General features: G+C 41.5%; 1 protein-coding gene across 1 annotated transcript; it reads right to left on the bottom strand.

The window, feature by feature from the left end:
* Window positions 1–17,006: 17,006 nt before the first annotated feature.
* DEFB135 (defensin, beta 135) lies at window positions 17,007–19,267 on the bottom strand. Its single transcript, XM_011970761.1, has 2 exons — window positions 19,204–19,267; window positions 17,007–17,176 (listed from the first exon to the last, which is right to left on the bottom strand). The coding sequence occupies exons 1-2, from the start codon at window positions 19,265–19,267 to the stop codon at window positions 17,007–17,009; spliced, it is 234 nt and encodes a 77-aa protein (XP_011826151.1).
* Between the last annotated feature and the right edge of the window lie 1,557 nt (window positions 19,268–20,824).

Genomic DNA, 20,824 nt, shown 5'->3' with positions numbered 1-20,824 from the left:
AAAAAAAAAAAAAAAAAATACTTACTACAGTCTTTGATGCCTAAAAGTGCTCCAAATACCAGTTGTTACAAATATATTTGCAGTAGTTCCCCACCAAGCCATAGTTCTAGTTACTTACAGTCAACCACAGTCCAAAATATTAAATACACTGGGTGCGGTGGCTCACGCCTGTAATCCCAGCACTTTGGGAGACCGAGATGGGTGGATCACCTGAGGTCAGGGGTTCGAGACCAGCCTGGTCAACACGGTGAAACCCCATCTCTACTAAAAATACAAAAATTAGCTGGGCATGGTGGCAGGCACCTGTAATCCCAGCTACTTGGAAGGCTGAGGCAGGAGAATCGCTTGAACCCGGGAGGCAGAGGTTGCAGTGAGCCAAGATCGTACCACTGCACTCCAGCCTGGGTGACAGAGCAAGACTCCATCTCAAAATAAATAAATAAATACAAAATTCCAGAAATAAACAATTCATAAGTTTTAAATTGCATGCTGTTCTGAGTAACACAAAATCTTGCACCACGCAGCTCCACGCACCCAGAATGCGAATCATCCCTTTGTCCAGTGTATCTACACTGTAAACACTACCTGCCCACTGGTTATCGAAATCAGCTGCTTCTGAGATCCAGCCATTGACATCATCATGGCTCAGTGACCCAGGATCACCTAAAGCAGATGATCCTCCTTCCGACATATGGTCAGAAGATTAGTGGTAGCCTAATGCTATGTCACAATGCCTATGTCATTTTCCTCACTTCATCTCATCACACAGGCATTTTATCATTTTGTATTAGCATGAGAAGAAGAGTGGGCAGAGCACAATAAGATATTTTGGGGGAGACAGAGATCACATTCACATAACTTTTATGGTATTGTTATTATAGCATATTGTTATAATTGTTCCATTTTATTATTAGTTATTGTTATTAAAATCTTTCCGTGCCAAATTTATAAATTTAACTTTATCATAGGTCTGCATGTATGGAAAAAAAGCACAGTATATATAGAGTTCAGTACTACCCACTGTTTCAAGCATCTACTAGGGGTCTTGGAACACAGCCCCATGAATAAGGGAGAACTACTACATATTGTAAAGTTAAAGTATAAACCTAACATCTAGATTTCATTTACTTATTCAACAAATATACCTTTGGCACTGATGGCCTGCTAGACTGTGAGCGCAATACTGGTGTACAATGATAAATAAGACGGTCATGGAATCTGTACTCGGATCTCACAGTCTAATCATAGAGACATAAATAATTTATATAGTTACAATTGTGACAAGTGCTATAAAACAAAAGGAATTGGGTGCCCTGAAAATGTGTAATGGGAAAGAGGACCATCTCTTCACAGAGGATACAGAAACTGCTTCCTTTTCCATCTCCCACTGTTGGCTAGAATACATTTCTCTTTATTAGAACTGTCATTTGGAAACGCTGCATATTGAATCTGTAAGGCTGAGGGTCAGCCAGGGCCATTTCAATTGCTGCTGAGAGTTTGGCAGTTGCAGAACAACCACAAATCAAGAAGATGAGAAGAGTAGCACGACGACCCTAAGGAAATACCAAACCCGGGAGGTAGAAGAAAGAGCCATCTAGTCCCAGCATGGAGCATACTGTACTTCTCCATTTTCTAATCCCAGAGCACCGTGTGGCCCTAGGGGAATATATGGGTGAAAATAAAAGCTGGTGTGCTGGTAAACCACAAACTTGTTTTCAAATGATGCATAAATCTCCCCTCTTTATCTCCAAAGTCTATGAACTACGTCAGCTCCCAACTCATGGCACCCACAGTGAACCAGACACTGAGCCAGGGGAGGTCTAGAAAACAAGAGACGATCTCTGACAGTTGTTGAAATTATTCTTTACCTCTTAGAGCAAAACTCAGAGGCCACCATGTTCTGATATTTAAGTAAAATCAGGAATTGCTGGTAGCTGGGGAACTAGTCAGTGAACCAGGTCCTTATCAATAGTGGAAGAATAATAGTAATAGTCCTTTCTGGGGAAAAAAATATGGCACTATAATCGTCTTTGGCTTGTTTAACTTTGGCTTTGTAAGCAACATTATTTTTCCTTGGGTTAAAGACTCTTCCAGCTGTTTACCAACATAGATAAAAGTATATCGTTTTGTTATTTCTTCTTGAGTCATATTCAATGCTTTCTTTGCATGGGCAATGCCAATATCCCATTGAGTATGTCCTCTCTGAGGTTGAGGTTTCCAGGTCTTTTGTTTCTCAGAGTGATTGCTGGCTTGTTTGGGAGCCTCAGCCAGTAATTCTTTATACTGTTTATGACCTTTATACTCCTATACCTGCTTTTCATAAACCCATGCCCTCACTGGCTAGTTGCTAAAAAATTGGACATGTTATGACCAGGCACCTCTTGTGTCGATTTTCTATGAACTTCCAACTGGGGTTCACTTGAAACCAAGGTAGGAACCTAACGTAGGAACCTAACGTAGAAACCTATCAAGGTTCCTGCCTTGGGCTTTTTCTGTTTGGTAGATTTTTTACTACTGATTCAATTTCAGATCTCATTATTGGTTTGTTCAGGCATTTAGTTTCTTTCTAGCTCAATCTTGAGAGATTGTATGTTTCCAGGAATTTATTACTTTCCTCTAGGCTTTGTAGTACGTGTGCATACAGATGCTCGTAATAGTCTCTGGGGGATTTTTGCATTTGTGTGGGGTCAGTGGTAATATCCTCTTTCTCATTTCTGATTGCGTTTATTTATTTTTTTTATTTATTTTATTTTTAGAAAGGGTCTCACTCTATTACCCAGGCTTGAGTGCAGTAGCACAACCACAGCTTACTGTAGTCCCAACCCCCCAGGCTCAAGCAATTCTTCCACCTTGACCTCCCAAGTAGTTGGGACTACGGTCGTGCACCATCACACCTGGCTAATTTTTTTTTAATCTTGTAGAGACAGGGTCCCACCATGTTGCCCAAGCTGGCCTTAAACTCCTGGACTCAAGCGATCCACCTTCCTAAATCTCCCAAAGTGCTAGCATTACAGGTGTGAGTCACTGCACCTGGCCCAGTTTCAAACAATTTCTTGATTTCTGCCTTAATTTTATCCTTTACCCAGAAGTCATTAAGGAGCATATTGTTTAATTTCCATGTACTTGTATAGTTTTGAGAGATCTTCTTGGTATTGATTTCTATTTTTATTGCACTGTGGTCTGAGAATGTTACTGGTATGAGTTCTTTTTGTTTTTAATTTGTTAAGAATTGCTTTATGGCCAAGCATGTGGTTGATCTTAGAGTATGTGCCATGTACAGATGACAAGAATGTGTATGCTGTTGGTGTGTGGTGGAGTGCTCCACAGATGTCTGTCAAGTCCATTTGGTCAAGTGTTGAGTTTAGGTCCTCAATATCTTTATTTGTTTTCTGCCTCAATGATCTGCTTAACACTGTCAGTGGAGTGTCAATGTCTCTCACTATTATTGTGTGGTTATCTAAGTCTCTTTATAGGTCTCTCTAATAACTTGTTTTATAAATCCCAGTGCTCCAATGTTGGTTGCATATATAGTTAGGATTATTAAGTCTTCTTTTTTAATTGAACCCTTTATCATTTTGTAATGCCTTTCTTTGTCCTTTTTGATCATTGTTGCTTTAAAGTCTGTTTTGTCTGAAATAAGAATAGCAACCACTGTTCTTTTTCTTTTCCATTTGCTTGCTATATCTTTCTCCACCCCTTTACTTTGAGGCTATGAAAGTAATTGCATGTGAGATGGATCTCTTGATGGCAACATATAGCTGTGACGCAGCCTTTCTACTCCCGAATATTTGCAAAAGAAAAATAAAAACATATATCCATACCATGACTTGTACATGAATGTCCATAACAGTTTTATTTACAATAGTCAAAAAACTGGAAATAATCAAACGTCCATCAATAGGTGACTGGATAAACACATAGATGTATATCTATGCAGTGGTGCTCAGCAATGAAAAGGAATGAACAACTAATTCACATTATAGCAAGGATGAATCTCAAATAATTATGCTGAGTAAAAGAAACCCAATGAGGAAGAGTATAGAATATATTAGAATATATTATTCTATTCACATGAAATTCCAAGAAAATACAAACTAATCTATAGTGTCAGCAGAAAAGTTAACTGAGAGGTGAAAGATAATCAGGAGGGGAATATTACAAAAGGCACGAAAAACTGTTAGGGGAAATGGATATGTTCATTATTTTGAATGTGACGATGGTTTCACAAAAGTATAGATATGGCAAAACTTATCCAATTTTACACTTTAGTATTTGAAGTTTATTGTATGTCATTTATACTTCAATTAAAAATTTTTTAAACAGTGACAATTATTTTAAATGGCTTTGATGAAATATTGTGCAACACTTAAAAATACTATTTATGAAGTTCATAGTGACACTGATATATAGTATATATCAAGTTACAAAAGCAGGATACCTAATTATAAGAATATTGTTTATAGCTATGTAAAACAAAATGTTAAACAAAAACTAGGCATAGATGAAACTTTCTTAAGAAACACAGTTTGTCTCTAAGAAGTGAAGTTCAAGTGTAACTTGTCTATCTTTGTCATGTTTACTATTTTACCAATTTTCTAAAATTAGCATTTACATTTTTATTGTAACAAAAGCTTATCAAATTTTAATTTCACTCATTTAAAAGAGTAACAGCACATAGTTCTCAGGCCTCCATGAGTACTTTTGGGAAACCTGGGTGGGAGAACAGTGTCTTTGTCAATAGGAAAAGCTGTCAAACTAGAAAGGGCTGTCCATTTTTGTCCTCAGATGAGCATTGCCAACACAGCTGCCTCAGGGGTGTTCAGTGTAGCATATCTACCTGAAGCGAGGCATACCCCAGGCCTGAGAGTTCTGTACAGGACTATGTGCTCAATCTCTTCTCTCTATTCCCTGACAGCCAATGTCAGACCCTGCCACTAGCCTCCGCAACAGAAGCTCCCGGCCATGAAGCCTCTCCTCATTATGCTTGTCTTTCTTTTCCTTTGGGATCCAGTGCTGGCAGGTAAAACTGGCATATTTTGGGGGGTAGGGGTGCTTCATATAGAAGAACAATTCCACTAAACAACCCAATAAACATACTCCTCCCATGGTCCCTTTAATTTTCAAAGTAGAAAAAAGCATCAACCAGTTTTGATGTCAGCAAGACCTGGGCTTGAATCTGGCTCTCCAACTTGTTAACTATATAACTTTGGACAAAGGTCTAAGCTTCTCTGAGCCTTAGTTTCTTTTTTATTTTATTTTATGTTTTTCTTTTTTGGTTGAACTGATCAGCACCAATGAGCCTTAGTTTCTTCCTTTAAAAAATGGAAATGAAGAGTCTTACAAGGATTAAATCAGATCATGTATGGAATATGTCTATACATAATATGAAAAGTACCTGGCTCATGAGAGCTATCATTGTATTTTCATCAGTAATGCCCATCCTATTTTCCTGCTGTATTTTGTCTCTAATTCAAGAATGTATCTAATAGTCAAAACCAGAGAACAGTGAACACAATTTGTTCATTTTCTAATATACTGAAATTTCCTACAGTTAATTTACTATTTGTGCATCTATTAGTTACATGAGGAAACAGATTTAGAACTTCTAGTTTCAAGAGAATCACTGAGCTTTCTGTGGTAGAAGAAATGCCCGATCAGATGAGAGCAGCCAGGGAGCCGAGTGGCCCTGTGCTCTAGCTTCACCATATCCTTTCTGACTTTAGAAATCTCACCTTGAACATTCTTTTCACTCAGTGTTACTGAATCAGTGCAGTCAGACTGGTTCATCTGCCTAGATGGACTGAAGTATCCACCTGAAGTATCCTCCAGGCAAACGAATTAGATGTTCAGGTCATGTGACTCACCAGACTAAATTTAAGAATTCATGGGATCACGGCCTCTTAAAGTTGTTGATGGAACCAATTCCACCATGGTTTATGGCAATGGATTTGTAGCCTCCAGACAAAGAACCCCATCTAGTGTGCAATGCTCTTTCAGTTCCTTTTGCATTCTCCTAACTTGTCATTTCCATACAGATTTCTTGTCTCATTTATAGACTGTTATATTTCATCTTCCCAAAGGTGCTACAGATTGTCCCCTAGGGCTTCTGTCTTGCCAACTAAGTAACACTGATCCCTTCTTGTTCCTGTAGGACAATTATCCTTCAAGTCATTTTGACTCAGGTAGGGTGTGTGTTTGCTCAAAATTTCTACAGATTCCTTGAGCTTCAATAAGACTTCTTAAATCTTCAGAATTGATTTCATCCTCCTCCAAACTCACAAGACCATTCCACGTTGCAAATACATCATTGCACTTGTCATGTTTTTTGTCTCTCAGAGATATTTTGTATTTCTTCTCTTTTTGTCTAGAATGAAAATTCACTGAGGTTAGGGTCTATATCATACTCAAATCTGTACCCCAACTGTCCTTGATTCACAGGATTTATAAAAATTGGTTTATGAATAATAATGAGTAAGTAACTATTTAAAAAATAATGAGTGAATGACTATGTGAATAGTTAGCTTGATTGTTTGGGTTTTATTCATTGATCAATTAAGGGAAACTTCCAAGTTATTAGTTGTTTTAGTCAGCTTGGGCTGCCATAACAAAATTCCGCAGACTGTGGCTTAGACAAAATTTATTTTCTCATAGTTTCAGAAGATGGGAAAACCAAGATCCAGGTGCTAGCTGATTCCATTTCTGATGAGGGCTTGCTTCCAAGCTTGTAGATGGCCATCTTTTTGCTGTGACCTTCACTAACAAGACCATCAGTCCTATTGGATTAACCTATCAATCTTATTGGATTAGGGCTCCACCATCATGACCTCATTTAACTTACATTACTTCCTGAAGGCCCTATCTCCAAAGACAGTCACATCAGGGATTAGGGTTTCAGCATATGAATTTTGGGATGTCACAATTCAGCCCCTACCACTAATTAATTTTTTCAGTTACAGGATCAATTATCATAACCAAATCTCCTTAGAATCCACTTGGATAAAAATTGAGGGACTAGTAATTTTATGGTCCAAAAAGGCCTGTAGTGAATTATCTTTCTATTAATTTTCCTTCCAGGTATAAATTCATTACCATCAGAAATGCACAAGAAATGCTATAAAAATGGCATCTGCAGACTTGAATGCTATGAGAGTGAAATGTTAGTTGCCTACTGTATGTTTCAGCTGGAGTGCTGTGTCACAGGAAATCCTGCACCCTGACATGAGAAACCAGCTAATGGACACTATCCTGAAGGCCCTTGATACTGCCATCTTTACAAAACCAGGGAATTTAGACCAAACTGTGACACCATGTTGTGTCCATGACTACTGGTTTTTAGCATTTTTATAAGCCAGCAGACTCTTATGGTCTTAAATTTAAAGAGCTGAGCTGTAACCTTCTTTAAAAGAGCTAGATTTTTCAGAAAAACAATGTAGAAGATATTTTCTCACTTCAAAGTGATGTCCAGTGTGCTCATCAGCACCTGTTTCTCCCTCTAATTATAGAGGATATTCTTATTGTTTAGAGAGGCTTCAAGAGAAACAACTTTTGACACCTAAGTCATGTCCTACCTTCTCTTCAGCTTCCCATTTCCCATTTCTGTGAAATTCCCGACTTTAGAGAAGCAGATTTGCCATGGCCTTCTGACAACCTTGTACATCTCTCACATAAACTACATAGGCAGGGCTTAACTATAGGCTGGCCCAAGTCTGGACTGAGTCTGACCCTGAAGTTCCTTTGAAACAGAAGAAGAAAGGCCATCTTGTGATGGGCTGGCACAGGGTAATTTCTTATCCACCTCCCTAGTTTCAGTTGAGCAATGGAACTTCCCACCTGAGCCCCCAGGGTTCAGCTACAGGCTATAAGACTACGGTCCTGTGGTTTAGTGTTGGTTCCTTAGCAACCAACCTCTGCTGCCCATCATCTGACCCCTCTGGATGGGTGTCATCCTGTGGCTTAAGAGCTAACACCATGTTGATCTTGCTTTGCCATATGTGTAACTAATAAACTGCCTAAATCCATTTGGACTCATGGTTTTCTTTACCAGTCAACTTTATGAAGGTGTAACAGGAAAACGTAGCAACTTGTGTCGTGGTGCTGCTGGCCCTACTGGCTACACTGGTGAATTCTTGCCTGATTTTTCAACAACATTCACGCTAATGGATGCATGAATGTGTGAGTTCTGTATCTGCTGCTCAGGATAAAGAGTGGGTGGCAAAGGAGAGTAGATTCTGGTTGTGGAGCAACTTTCATGATCTTCAGTGCTGGATACAGTTCAGGCTCTCTAATGATGTGGGAGTGAGAGTGTGGGGCTCTTGCCACAATAGCCAGTTGCTGATCTGGTAGAAGGATAAGGATACAGCGTCTTAGTTCCGGAGCTGAGATGACAGTACTGCCTGCCCAACCACACATGGCTGCTGGGAAGGGATGAAAAGAGAACAGAGGGTGAAAAAGCATGAGGGGTTGTAAGGAGTTCTGTACTTCCAGCAAATGTCCAACCTTTGAGTAAATTCAGTGTTGGTGTCTTGGGAGAGGAAGACACCAAAAATCCAGTAGAATGATTCCTCTCAGAGGCCCAGACTCCCTATGTAGACTGTAGAGAAGTTTGGTTAAAATTGAATGGGATCAGAGATGGCCTGGAATTGTAGCTATGGTTACTAAGTGTGCAGAGTAAATAATGCATTCAGACATGGCCAGGAAAACTGTCAGACTCTGAGAGAGGCAGAGGGGTCCCTACCTGAAGAGCACCAAATCTTCTGAAACTTTGGCCTCATAACATCCTGGACAGCCTTAGGCTTGCTTTTCATCCCACTCCTCCTAGTTGGGTGCAAGTTCTCTACACATACAGATAAAGAGAAACCTGAAAACAATCTAGCCTGCTGACAATCTGAAGAATGAGGTGTAACGACACTTTACAGACTAATTAGAAAGCTGGTCCCCAAAGCCAGGGAGAGAGTCTACGTTTCTATGCTAGAAAGTACTCTCTGGAATCTGGTTAAGTCCTGCAGGGACAGAACTTTCCACTGCTACAAGATATCAAAATAAGGCTATTACATCAGGGCCAGGCAATCTCTATGCCTCAGACTCTGCTCTATTATTCGCGCTAGCCAATATTAAACCGGCATATCCCACCTCCCTGCTCCTTCGCACAGAAATTTGCTAATCCTGCACTGCCTTCACCTTACCGTTGACAAGCCATATACCCTGTCAGGAAATGAACTCTGTAAAAACCAAGGTAGCTGCAAACGTTATTCTTTTGAGAGAAAGTGTGTATGTTATATGCACACCCTCCAGCTTTGCTAAAGGAACCTGAACAGATATTCACTAACTTTGGTTAGTCTCTGTACATTGACACTTCCAAAAGAAACCCAATTCCAAGATCCAAACCTTTTTAAAAAAATAATGTAAGTATTTACCAAATCCATCTGTATAGAAACAAAATGGGGAAGGGATTCGTCACAATATGAAGCAAACTGTCTTCAAAATTCTTTCTGAATATCGCTCCCTGAAATCTTACTCATTCAGTAGTGAAAACTGCATTGTCTAAAAGCAACATCTAGAATTTATCTGGAATGTCTAGAATTTGTAATAGAGATTCTGAGGAGCCTCAAGGGTAAGAACAAGCTCTGTCTTTAGGGAAACTCATTTTTACTTAGAGCTAATTTTTGACATTTTTTCCAGTTTTATTGAGGTATGATTGACAAATAAAAATTATATATTCAAGGTGCAGGACATGGCTTGATATACATATATATGCACTGTGTAATGATTACTACAATCAAATTAAATAGCACATCCCTTACCACCCATAGTTACCATTTGTAGGGAAGAGGACACTTAAAATTTATTTTCTTAACAAATTTCAAGCAAACAATACAATATTATTAACTATAGTCACCATGCCATACATTTTATCCCCAGAACATATTCATCTTACAGCTGAAAGTTTGTACTATTTGACAAATATCATCCCATTTAACCCACATCCAACCCCTGACAACCACCATTCTACTCTCTGCTTCTATAAATGGATCTGGTGCCCTATTTATTTATTTATTATTTATTTATTGGAGACGGAGTCTTGTTCTGTTGCCTAGGCTGGACTACAGTGGCTCAATCTCGGCTGACTGCAACCTCCATCTCCCAGGTTCCAGCAATTCTCCTGCCTCAGCTTCCCAAGTAGCTGGGACAACAGGTGCACGCCACCACGCCTGGCTAATTTTTTTGTAATTTAGTAGAGACAGGGTTTCACCGTGTTGCCCAGTATGGTCTCAAACTTCTGAGCTCAGGCAATCTGCACTCCTCAGCCTCCCAAAGTGCCAGGATTACAGGCCTGAGCTACCGCGCCTGCCCTGGTGCCCTTATTATAAAAGAGTCCCCAGAGAGATCCCAAATCCCTTCCACATGTGAGGACACAGTAAGAAGCCACCATCTATGAACCAGGAAGAGGGTCTTCACCAGAAGCCAAATCTGCCAGTGCCTTCATCTTAAACTTCCCAGCTCTAGAAAGGTGAAATAAAGTTCTATTGTTTCTAAGCCACCCCAACTAAGAAATTTTGCTACAGCAGTTCTAAAAGGCAGAGAGAGCATCTTATATTTTTTGTATTCTGATAATTTGACAACTGAAGCCTTGTTGAACCTGGAGGGTCTGCCACTCGCAGAGTTAGCCAATTTCTAGAGACAGTATACTTTTCAAACCTACTTGCCCACAGTGTGTTTTTCAAACAAACCAATTCACAGTCCACACCTCAACCACCTCCTTTATCAGGCCTTCATACTATGGGACCCTATCCACTCACCCTAATCACTCAAGGACCAGGCAATCAGGGATATTCCCTAGACATTGGCACCTGCTAAAATTATTTGAATTTTAGCCAGTCAATTTAGAGGTTTCTTTTGTCAAAGTTAAGAACCATGGCCAATGACACAGCCTCAGGAGGTGCTGAGGACATGTGCCCAAGGTAGTTGGGTTACAGCTTAATTGTATGCACTTTAGGGAGACAGAAGTTACAAGGAAAGACATAAATCAATGCATGTAAGATATACATTGGTTCAGCCCAGAAAAGCAGGACATCTCAAAGCAGGGGGAGGTGAGCTTCCAGGTCATAGGTGAATTCAGAGATGTCCTGGGTGGCATTTGGATGAAGGAGTTAAGCTCTGCCTAAAGAGTTGAAGTCAGCCTGAGTTAATTTAAGGTAAGGTAAGGTGGGAGGGAGTGGGTGGGATTGTGGAAGCCAAGGTCCCTGTCATGTAGATGAAGCCTCTAGTTTGCAGCCTTCAGAGAGAAAAGAAGTGAATATCTCTTATTGGACCTTAACCCATTTCCTGTTTTCCCTGAGAATATTACTGTCTCTAATCCTAATGCAACATATACATTTCTGTTACATTAGGATTAGAGACAAGTTCTGTTTAGAAATGACTCCAAGAACAGTTTTTATATTTTATTTTCACATTGAAAATCAGCAAGATTTGCATCAGCTTCAAAAAGCATGTTATATAAAATCATATGAGCACTGGCAAGCTGCACTTTTTTTTTCTGAATGGGCAATGGGTTAAAAAGTGTTGCACTCTCCTGAAGAGCCCTCGTAAGGGAAAGAGATTCTCTACAGAATGTAAATTTCCCCAACAAGAGACAGTTTTGCAGGGCTATTTCAAAATATGTCAATAAATGTAATTCAGGGAAAAATACTTTTATTTTCTCTGGGGCCCACTATCTATCATGTGATGTTATACCAGATTCAGGTTGGAATTTGGCATCTTATTGCCACAGTCTGTTTTCTCAGCCTTGAGATCACTATTTTAATGTTAATGCTGGTCAGTTGTGTCTAAACTCCAAAGGGAGGAAGATATAATAAGGGATCGGCAACACCTCCCACCTTCCCATCATTGCCTAATATAAGAATAGCTACTCCTGCTCTCTTTTGATTCCCATTTGCATGGAATACCTTTTCCCACCCTTTTACCTTGAGTGTGTATGAATCCTTCTGTGTTAGATGAGTCCCTTGAAGACAGTGGATATTTGGATTGTGATCTTTTAATCCATTCTCCCATTCTATATCTTTCAAGTGGAGCATTTAGGCCATTTATATTCAATGTTAATATTGAAATATGAAGTGCTGTTTTTTTCATCATGTTGTTATCTAGATATGTTTTTTTCATTGTGTTACTGTTTCACAGGCCTGTGAGTTTTCAGTTTTCAAGAAGTTCTATTTTGATGTATACTGAGCTTTTGTTTCAAAGTTTAGAACTCCTTATAGCAGTTCTTGGAGTGCTGATTTGGAAGTGACAAATTCCCTCAGCATTTGTTTGTCTGAAAATAACTTTATTTCTCCATTTATGACACTTAGTTTTGCAAGATACATAATTCTTGGCTGACAGTTGTTCTGTTTAAGGAGGTTGAAGATATGACCCCAATCCCCTCTGGCTTCTGAGGTTTCTGCTGAGAAGTCTGCTGTTAGTCTGATAGGTTTTTGTTTGTAATTTAACTGCTGCTTTTTTCTTACTGCTCTTAGAATTATTTCCTTCATGTCAACTTTAGATAGCCTGATGACTATATACCTTAGTGAACATATAATGAATTTTCTAGGAGTTCTTTGAGCTTCTTGGAATTGCATATCTAGATCTCCAGGCAGGCCAGGGAAGTTTTCCTCAATTATTCCCTAAAATAGGTTTTCCAGACTTGTTATTTTCTCTCCTTCCCCAGGAACACCAGTAATTCTTAGGTTTGACCATTTTACATAATCCCATACTTCTTAGAGACTTTGTTCATTTCTTTTTATTATTTTTCTTTATTTTTGTCTGATTGGGTTAATTCAAAAACCTTGTTTTTGAGCTCTGAAATTCTTTATTCTACATGTTCTAGTTTATTGTTAAAACTTTCCACTGTATTTTGTAATTCCCTCAGTGTATCTTGCATTTCCAGAAGTTCCAGTTGTTTTTTTCTTGATGATATCTATCTATCTGGAAAATTTTTCATTCACATCCTGAACTGCTTTTTAAATTTCTTTAAGATGGTTTTCACCTTTCTCCAATATCTTCTTGAGTAGCTTAATAATCTTCACATTTCTTATCTGGTATTTCAAAGATTTCATCTTGGCTGGAGTCCATTGCTGGAGAGCTAGTGTGATCTTTTAGGTGTGTTATAGCACCTTGTTTTGTCATATTGCTAGAGTTATTTTTCTGGTTTCTTCTCATTTGGATCGACTATTTCTTCTCATTATTCTTGAATTTATGTTTGATATGACTGTGTTTCTCTTATTTGCTTGTTTGTTCTTAAATTTCTTTTTTCCCCTTAAGGATGAAACTTTAATTCTTATAGTTAATTATAGCCTAATTCAGTTCTTGGTGCTTTAGGGGGTGAAGACCCTTGGTTACAGAGAGTCTTTATATGATGGTTTTCTTATATGCTAGTTGTAGTAGCATCGTGCTCAGTGTGTGAGCAAGTTCACTATGTCCTATGGGGTTGGAATGGTCTCTTAAAGCTTATCCCATTCCCCCATAGTGTGTACTTATTTATTTACTTATTTTCCCCCAGTATTTTATTTACTAATTTGATGGTTCAGGCTTCAGGCCAGTAGGGGAGGTGTCCCTGGGTAGGAACCAGTTGTGGCTAAAGCAGGTGAGTGAATGATGTCCCAGGCTTGACAGAGGAGGCTGGAGGAACTCTCAGTGAGTTAAACTGGGGTCTTATTGGGGGAAGGGTTGGAGCCACCTCAGCCCTGCTGCCAGATCACCAGGAAAGTTACTCACCTCTCAGGCATGCTCCTGTCCCAGTGTTCCTGCTGTTCAGGAGCTGACTGACAGGCCTTTTTTATGACCTTTTTTTCATCTGTAGGAATGTTGATATTCCAAATAGAAAGGAATTATGGCTCTGCCTCTCATGCAACCTTGAACCTAGAGGGTGCTCCTCCTGTGGGGATGTGTTCCAGGAAGACTGTCTGTAGTTGCACCCACACTAAGCTCCCATGGGAGAAGCCCAACTGTGCCTATGGTGGTGGACAACATGAGAAAGACCTCCTTTTCTCCAAGACCCTTCATGCGCACCAGAGCTGTCTGACTGTTGGGATAGAGCTGAAGACATTCCCTGCTGAGCCCAACACTTCAACTGTGCCTCTACTGAAGGAAGCCTTCCATCTGGTGCTCAAGGCCTGCCGCCTGGATTCTTTTGTCCCACAGGGTGTTCCCTTGATGTGGTGCACTCCTCCTTCCCCTGCAAGTGGGAGTCCCTGGGAGCCAGATTACTGTGAGTGTTGTTGTTCCTCTGGGTCTAGCTGCCCAGAGAAGTTGGCACACTCCAGGCTGGTGTTGGGGAATGTCTCCAAGGGATCAGTGGGTAGCAACACCAGGTCTAATGGTGGTGGCAAGGTTGTGACACAGACTCTGTGAAATTCCTTGGTTATTGATAGCCTTAGTGAGTTGGCTTTCTTGAATGCGGGTTACAGTAGTAATGAACTGGTCATGTGGACAGACTCAGGACCTCCTGGTTAGCCAGAGTGGTGCAGGCAGTGGTGATAACTGAGATCCCATAGCAGTTTTCTCCTTTCTGGGTACAATGTTAATCTACCAGGAGATACTGTCACAGACTGTGTCGGTTGGCCTCCAGCCAGGAGGTGGCGCTTGCAAAACAGCAACAGCTGCGGTAGAGCAGTGGGATTTTTGCTTGCCTCGTGTTGCCCAGAGGGAGATACTCTGGTTTCTCCGGACGTGGGTGGGGCCATGTAGCTCCCAAGAGACTGTGCTTTGCGTTGAGTTACCAGGGCGGGTGGCGGGGCAAAGCTAGGTAGGGGCTGGGTCGGGCGGGCTTGCACACTGGTCTCCATGTGCAGAAAAAGCAGGAACTTCTATGGGCGTTGGGGGATGGGAGCGGATCTCAGGCTAGTGGGTTGATGTTTCAGAGAGGAGCATTGCTGCCCCTGCTCCATAGAAGAGTCTGTGCAAGGGGTAGGGAGTAGCGGGCGGTGGTAAAATCCACAGTTCCTACCCACTTGGCAAGGCAGATCCACTCCCACGGTGTTCCACTGAAAGCAGCGAGCTGAGTTCCAGTCAGCCTGTAATCAGAACTGGCGGCTGCCGGGAGTCATAAGCTTTCCCCGCAGATACCGCAGTCCGGGCGTTCGGGCCACGCCCCTCCCTGCCCGCTGCAAAGGGCCACGCCCCTCCCTGCCCGCTGCAAAGCCGGCGTGCCCCCGTGGCGCCTGCGATTGCAGTTTCTGCACCCACAACTCCTGCACCTGTGGCTCCTGCACTTGCAGCCCACTTTTCACCCTCCCCCGCCCTGGCCCTGGCCAAGGAAGTTCGTCCCCACCCGAGGTTGTATTGTAACCCGGTTGGGAGCTTCTTTCAACCTGCAGCCAGCGCCTGAACTTCGTAGCTGGCCGCAAGGCCTCCTGGCAGGAACGGTAAGGAATGGCTGCACTCAGTCCACGCTGGGATCTGGAAGTGCATGCAAGGGTCTCCCCCTGAAAGTATGGAATACTTTATATTCCATAACCCTCCCCAAGTCGGTTCCTGCTTTAGGTGGGGTTAGGGCTTTCCCCTCAGCACGCCCACCTTGTGTCCTGGACTTTCAGGATCCCTAGTAGGGGTGTATATCGCAGAGGCAAATTCCCTCTCTCACACTCAGGGGACTCGCAGCCCTTCGCCTGACTCAGTGTAGGCTGCAGCCTCCTGCTTCCTTCAAAACATCAATAGATTCCTGTGGTTTTCCTGTTCCATTATTGCGTTGCTTCTTGAAAAACAGTTCACAATGTGAATCTGTACACACCATTTTGTCCTTCCAAGTGGGAGAGGTATGCTAGCAGTTCCTCTAATCCACCATTTGGGAAAAGTATTCTTATTTTTCAAGGATACAAACATTTTTGTGGCCTGGTCATCCTAAACAGCACAAAACGTCTTTGTCCATTGCAAACTATAACATACTCAATATTTCAACTTATTTTCAATATGACTTTCGCTTCATTGTTTTCAACATCAAACCACGAGTGTTCCTGAGTAGGTTCCCAAGTTAGACAATCCAATAGAAAAGTGGGCAAACGTCTTGAAGGGTCGTATCACAAATAAGGATATCTTAGGCCAATAAACATCTGAAAAGGTGCTCAGCTTCATTAGTCATCCATGCAACACAAATTAAACTCCATATGTCATCACTGTATACTCCCTAGAATATTTTTTTAAAGGTGTAAAATACTAGATGTGGACAAGAATGTAAAGCAACAAGAATGCTCAGACATTGTGGATGAGAGTATAAATTGGTACAACCAATTTGGAAGACAATCAGATGCCATGTATTTACTAAAACTGAATGTATGCATAGCCTGTGCCCTAGCAATTTCTCTCCTAGTTATATAACCCCCACAGAAATGCCTGCACCACAACCCTATTTATAAAAGCAAAAACTGGAAGCTACAAATAAGACCATCTTCACTTAGAATATTCAAATAAATTGTAATATCTTTCCCAGTGTAATACAATGTGCCATTGAGAAGTATAAACTACAATTACATGAAACAGATTAATAAACTTCACAAAAGTAGTGTAGTATAGAAGAAGCCAGACACAAAGGAATACCTACAATTCCATTTATATAAAGTTCAAAAATAGATGTCAGGACCTTCCTATTAAAAGTCAGACTAGGAATTATTTTGTGTGTAGTAGTGACTGGTAGTGCCTGGGATGTTGTAATATTCTTTTTGGGGGCAGGGTGCTGGTTACATGGGTGTGTTAAATTTGTGCAATTCATCAGGATGATGTTTAGTCATGATTTGTACATGTTTTAATTGTATGTTATACTTCAAAAGGTTCTTAAGAGACTTTTAAGAAGCGATAAATTAATAAAAAGAAAAAGTACTAAACACAGGGAATTAGAGTATTTCTGTAGGAGAGACAATAGAGAGAAATACAGCAGACATGGGAACACTGATAGGCTAAAGCCATTGTTTTAATCGAATGGTGCAACTGAGAGGGATCTGGGTTCCCAGAGGAAATCAGCAACAGCTTTCAGGTACTCACAACTATTTCCCAGTCAGTATAGGTAAGTGTTTTGGGTTTACACAGCATAAACGTGTAGTATCACACAAAATATGATATTCTTCTTTTTTTAAACATTTTTGCCTGCAAGAACCCCGCAGTCGCCAACATGAAGCAAAGAGTTTTTGTATGTAGACGTTGGGTCCACTTCTACCTACCAAGAGAAACAAAGGTTAATGCACAGTTAGTGTCCTGCAGTGTCATGTTGCTGTGGATAAATTAGACTTCAGACCATACTTTTCACTTTTTAATGATGAATTAGACATGATCAAAGATACTCAAGACATTTTATAGCTGGATGCCCCTTTTCAGTTGCTCTTACCTTGTTTTCAAGGGGCCCTATTATAAGCCATTATATGAACCCACAATGAGTTACATGAATTACTGATCAACTATGTGGAGTTAACAGGACCCAGCATCTTCAGCTTGAGACTATTTGCTTCAGAAAGAACATTCAGACATCAAAGTCATCCCAGGAGCCTGTGGAGGTCCCATACCAGGAGGCATGCAGGGTCTGGAATAGCTACCTGAGGCAGTTTGTGATTCTCAAAGTATCAGCATAAAGAAAGAAAGATCCCTGAACTGGAATTTTAGAAGCCTACAGTTCTATCCCTGTATTCCCCAGTAACATTCTGCATGACTTTTTGTCAAGTGCTTCATCACAAGGTACTTAAGAAGTACCCATTCTCCCATGGGTACTTTGCACCTCATCATGCTGTAAGTTATTTTGCACCCATGGGAGCATGAGTGTGAAATGGTTTGAAATACCTGAGACAAATATAGAAATTTATTGCTAGTAATTTTTCTACACCTTAAGAACTGGGAGCCTCTGGAAACCAAAGGGTGGAGGAGGGGTAATAGGAAGGCAGTTTAAGAGGATAAGGGTGGCCCTGAGTTGCCCCTACTGAATCATCTACTCTTGCATGCTAAGTCTTATCAGTTTCTCCACCCACGTGCCTCTACGAGTCCATAGATTGAGCCTTTGTCGTGTGAAAATAATCAATGTGGTATGGTCAAGGGCCATTAGCAGGCAAACTTGCCCACCGTGCGCTCGCTAGACCTCAGGCACCTTTCTGGGGACAAGGAGTCCAGTAGAGACACATTGCAAAGTGTCCAGAGATCCCACTATGCGGGACATCAGCCCTCATCTCAACATGGTCCTCGTTCGTATCTATCTTCATTTTCATTTTCTTTTTTTTTTTTTGAGATGGAGTGCAATGGCACCATCTCAGCTCACTGCAACCTCCGCCTCCCAGGTTCAAACAATCCTCTTGTCTCAGCTTCCTGAGTAGCTGGGACAGGCGCACGCCACCACGCCCAGCTAATTTTGTATTTTTAGTGGAGAAGGGGTTTCCCCACGTTGGCTAGACTGTTCTCGAACTCCTGACCTCAGGTGATCCACTCGACTCAGCCTCCCAAAGTGCTTGGATTGCAGGCGTGACCCACCGTGCCCAGCCTCATATCTGTCTTTTAAACACTTCACACTTGGTCCTTGAGTGATACACTTTATATATGAAGGTTTGAGGCAATGGGTAGGGGCTCTCTGCTGATCCCAGAAAACCACAAGCAAAACAGTTTTGAGAACCTACACTTTAGTGACTGAAGTAGACTCTTCTCATTATCACCAAGTTGCTGGCTTCTGTCCAGAGAATGTAAATTCTGACCTCTCAAACTGATGTTTCATAGGACCTCATCATGCTATAAGTTAATGTAATACATCTTAACCAGCTGTGTCTGTGGAGTCTGCTCAGTATAAAATTTACCTTGGCTTCCAAATGAGTGAAAAATAACATGGGTGGCTGACTGTGGAAGACAAGTTCTAAGAGTCCTCAAGGAACAGCCTCCTTCTCACCCCCAAGTCCTCCCTGTTCTTTGAAAGTCTCATCTTTTTGCTCTGCCCTACTTCTGCCAATACCAACAGTCCAGCCTTCCCCTCAAACTTCACCAACTCCCCAGAGCAAAATCCATAACTAGTTTCTTTTCTGAAGAGAGCCACCTCCTGTTCTATGTCCTTTGGATCTTTTCTTCATTCTCTGGACCAGCCCAGCATGTCCATCTCTGCTCACCTTCCTCCCTGTTGCAGCTTCCTGTGTCCAAGTCCTACCTTTTTTTCACTCTTGTAGAACCTCACACCTTTCCCTTTACTGTTCCTAATTCTACAAGGAGAGGACTCCGTTTTACCTGGTGGAACATAGAAGAGCAAGTCAAGGACCACGAGGGCCAAGAGGACGCTCCTTGTGGCCATACCAATCAGCAACGAAGCAGCTGCAGTGTAAGGGAAAGTCACTCTCTATGCAGCTTTGAAAAAATGGGGGGCTGCATGGCTAGTGAACCTTTTGGAACAAGAACAACTGCCTGCTCCACTGAGCAATCCAATCAGCAAACTGTCTGTTTGAACATGACATCTCTTCATTAAAGCGCACTTCCTGGGTGCCACAGGCATGCTAGCAACTGCATGTACACTGTGTAGGCAGCCCTATTCTAGGCCCTGGTAGGATGCTGTGTAGGTGTCTGTGTATCTTCATTGTACATCCACTTAACAAATGCCTATAGTGTGCAGAGAACCATAAGGCTGCCTTATGTAGTTGACAAAAAGGATTTTTCTTTTTTCAACCTTACACACACACGAAATCCAGGTAGGCATGATTCTCTGCATTTTAAAAGCAAAAATAAAGAGTCTCTGGTGGAAGAAATGACTTTCCCAAGCTCACATGGATCCTAAATGGTAGCAACGCGACTTACAAGCAGGCTTCCCTGACTCCTATATACAGAAGTACTGAAGTGTGGCCTTGCCCAATTCTGGTATAGCTGCAATCTCTTTAGGAAAATAAGAACTCCTCAAAAATAGCATGGAAAAAGCAAGTCCCCATGACACCTGCAACATGACCTGGGGAAAAACACTGAGTCTTATTGCTCCCCATTGGGCATATGCTGTGTGCCCGGTAGTGGGGGGCATACAAAGAATTTATGACAAAATTATTGCTTGGAGGGACTAAAGGTCGACAGCGTTTGACAGTTCTTGAAGTGTTTTAAGTTTTTCAACAACTTTATCTGATATTGTACGAAGAACACAAAACCCAGAATCAGAAAGTCTTTCTGGTCTGGACTCTGCATGCAGTAGCTTGACAAGCTTTTAATAGAGCACTTACTTTACCTCTCTGACCATCAGTTTCCTCACTTGTAAAGAAGATTGTACACCTGGCCGGGTGCGGTTGCTCATGCCTGTTAATTCTAACACTTTGGGAGGCCAAGGGGGGTGGAGTGCTTGAGCTCAGGAGTTCAAAACCAGCTTGGGCAACATGGCAAAACCCCGTCTCCACAAAAAATACAAAAATTAGCCAGGCATGGTAGTGAGCGCCTGTAGTCCTAGCTACTCAGGAGGCTGAGATGGGAGGATCACCTGAACCCAGGAGGTTGAGGCTGCAGTGAGCCATGATTGCACTGTGCACTCCAGCCTGGGTGGAGTACACAGTGCAATCAGTCCCACCTATCAAGAAGGCTTGTTGTAAGGCCAAATGAAGTAATTCTTGAGGACAGTCCTTTAGAAAACATACATTTAAGGAACTGTTAGACCCATATAACAGAAGAAGACATTTAAAACTACAGATATTGGCCAGGTGTGTTGACATGCGCCTGAAATCCCAGCACTTTGGGAGGCCGAGGTGAGAAGATTGCTTGAGGCCAGACGTTCAAGATCAGCATGGGCAACATAGTGAGACCCCCTTCTCTATTTAAAGAAATAAAACTAGAGACGTTGCTTCTCCAACTAGAGAGTGAAATAGCCAGGACTAGGAACACATGC

This window comes from Mandrillus leucophaeus, unplaced genomic scaffold (genome assembly GCF_000951045.1).
Source record: "Mandrillus leucophaeus isolate KB7577 unplaced genomic scaffold, Mleu.le_1.0 Scaffold97, whole genome shotgun sequence".
Taxonomy (NCBI): Eukaryota; Metazoa; Chordata; class Mammalia; order Primates; family Cercopithecidae; genus Mandrillus; species Mandrillus leucophaeus.
Note: the sequence above shows the minus strand (reverse complement) of the source record. Positions and strands in the feature narration are given on the sequence as shown.

Excerpts from the sequence above, each read along its gene's own strand:
- DEFB135 (XM_011970761.1), bottom strand. The coding sequence starts at position 19,267 with ATGGCCACAAGGAGCGTCCTCTTGGCCCTCGTGGTCCTTGACTTGCTC. Across the intron at positions 17,177-19,203 it reads GCTCTTCTATGTTCCACCAG|GTAGAAGTGGACCCAACGTC; the intron begins GTAAAACGGAGT and ends TTCTCTTGGTAG.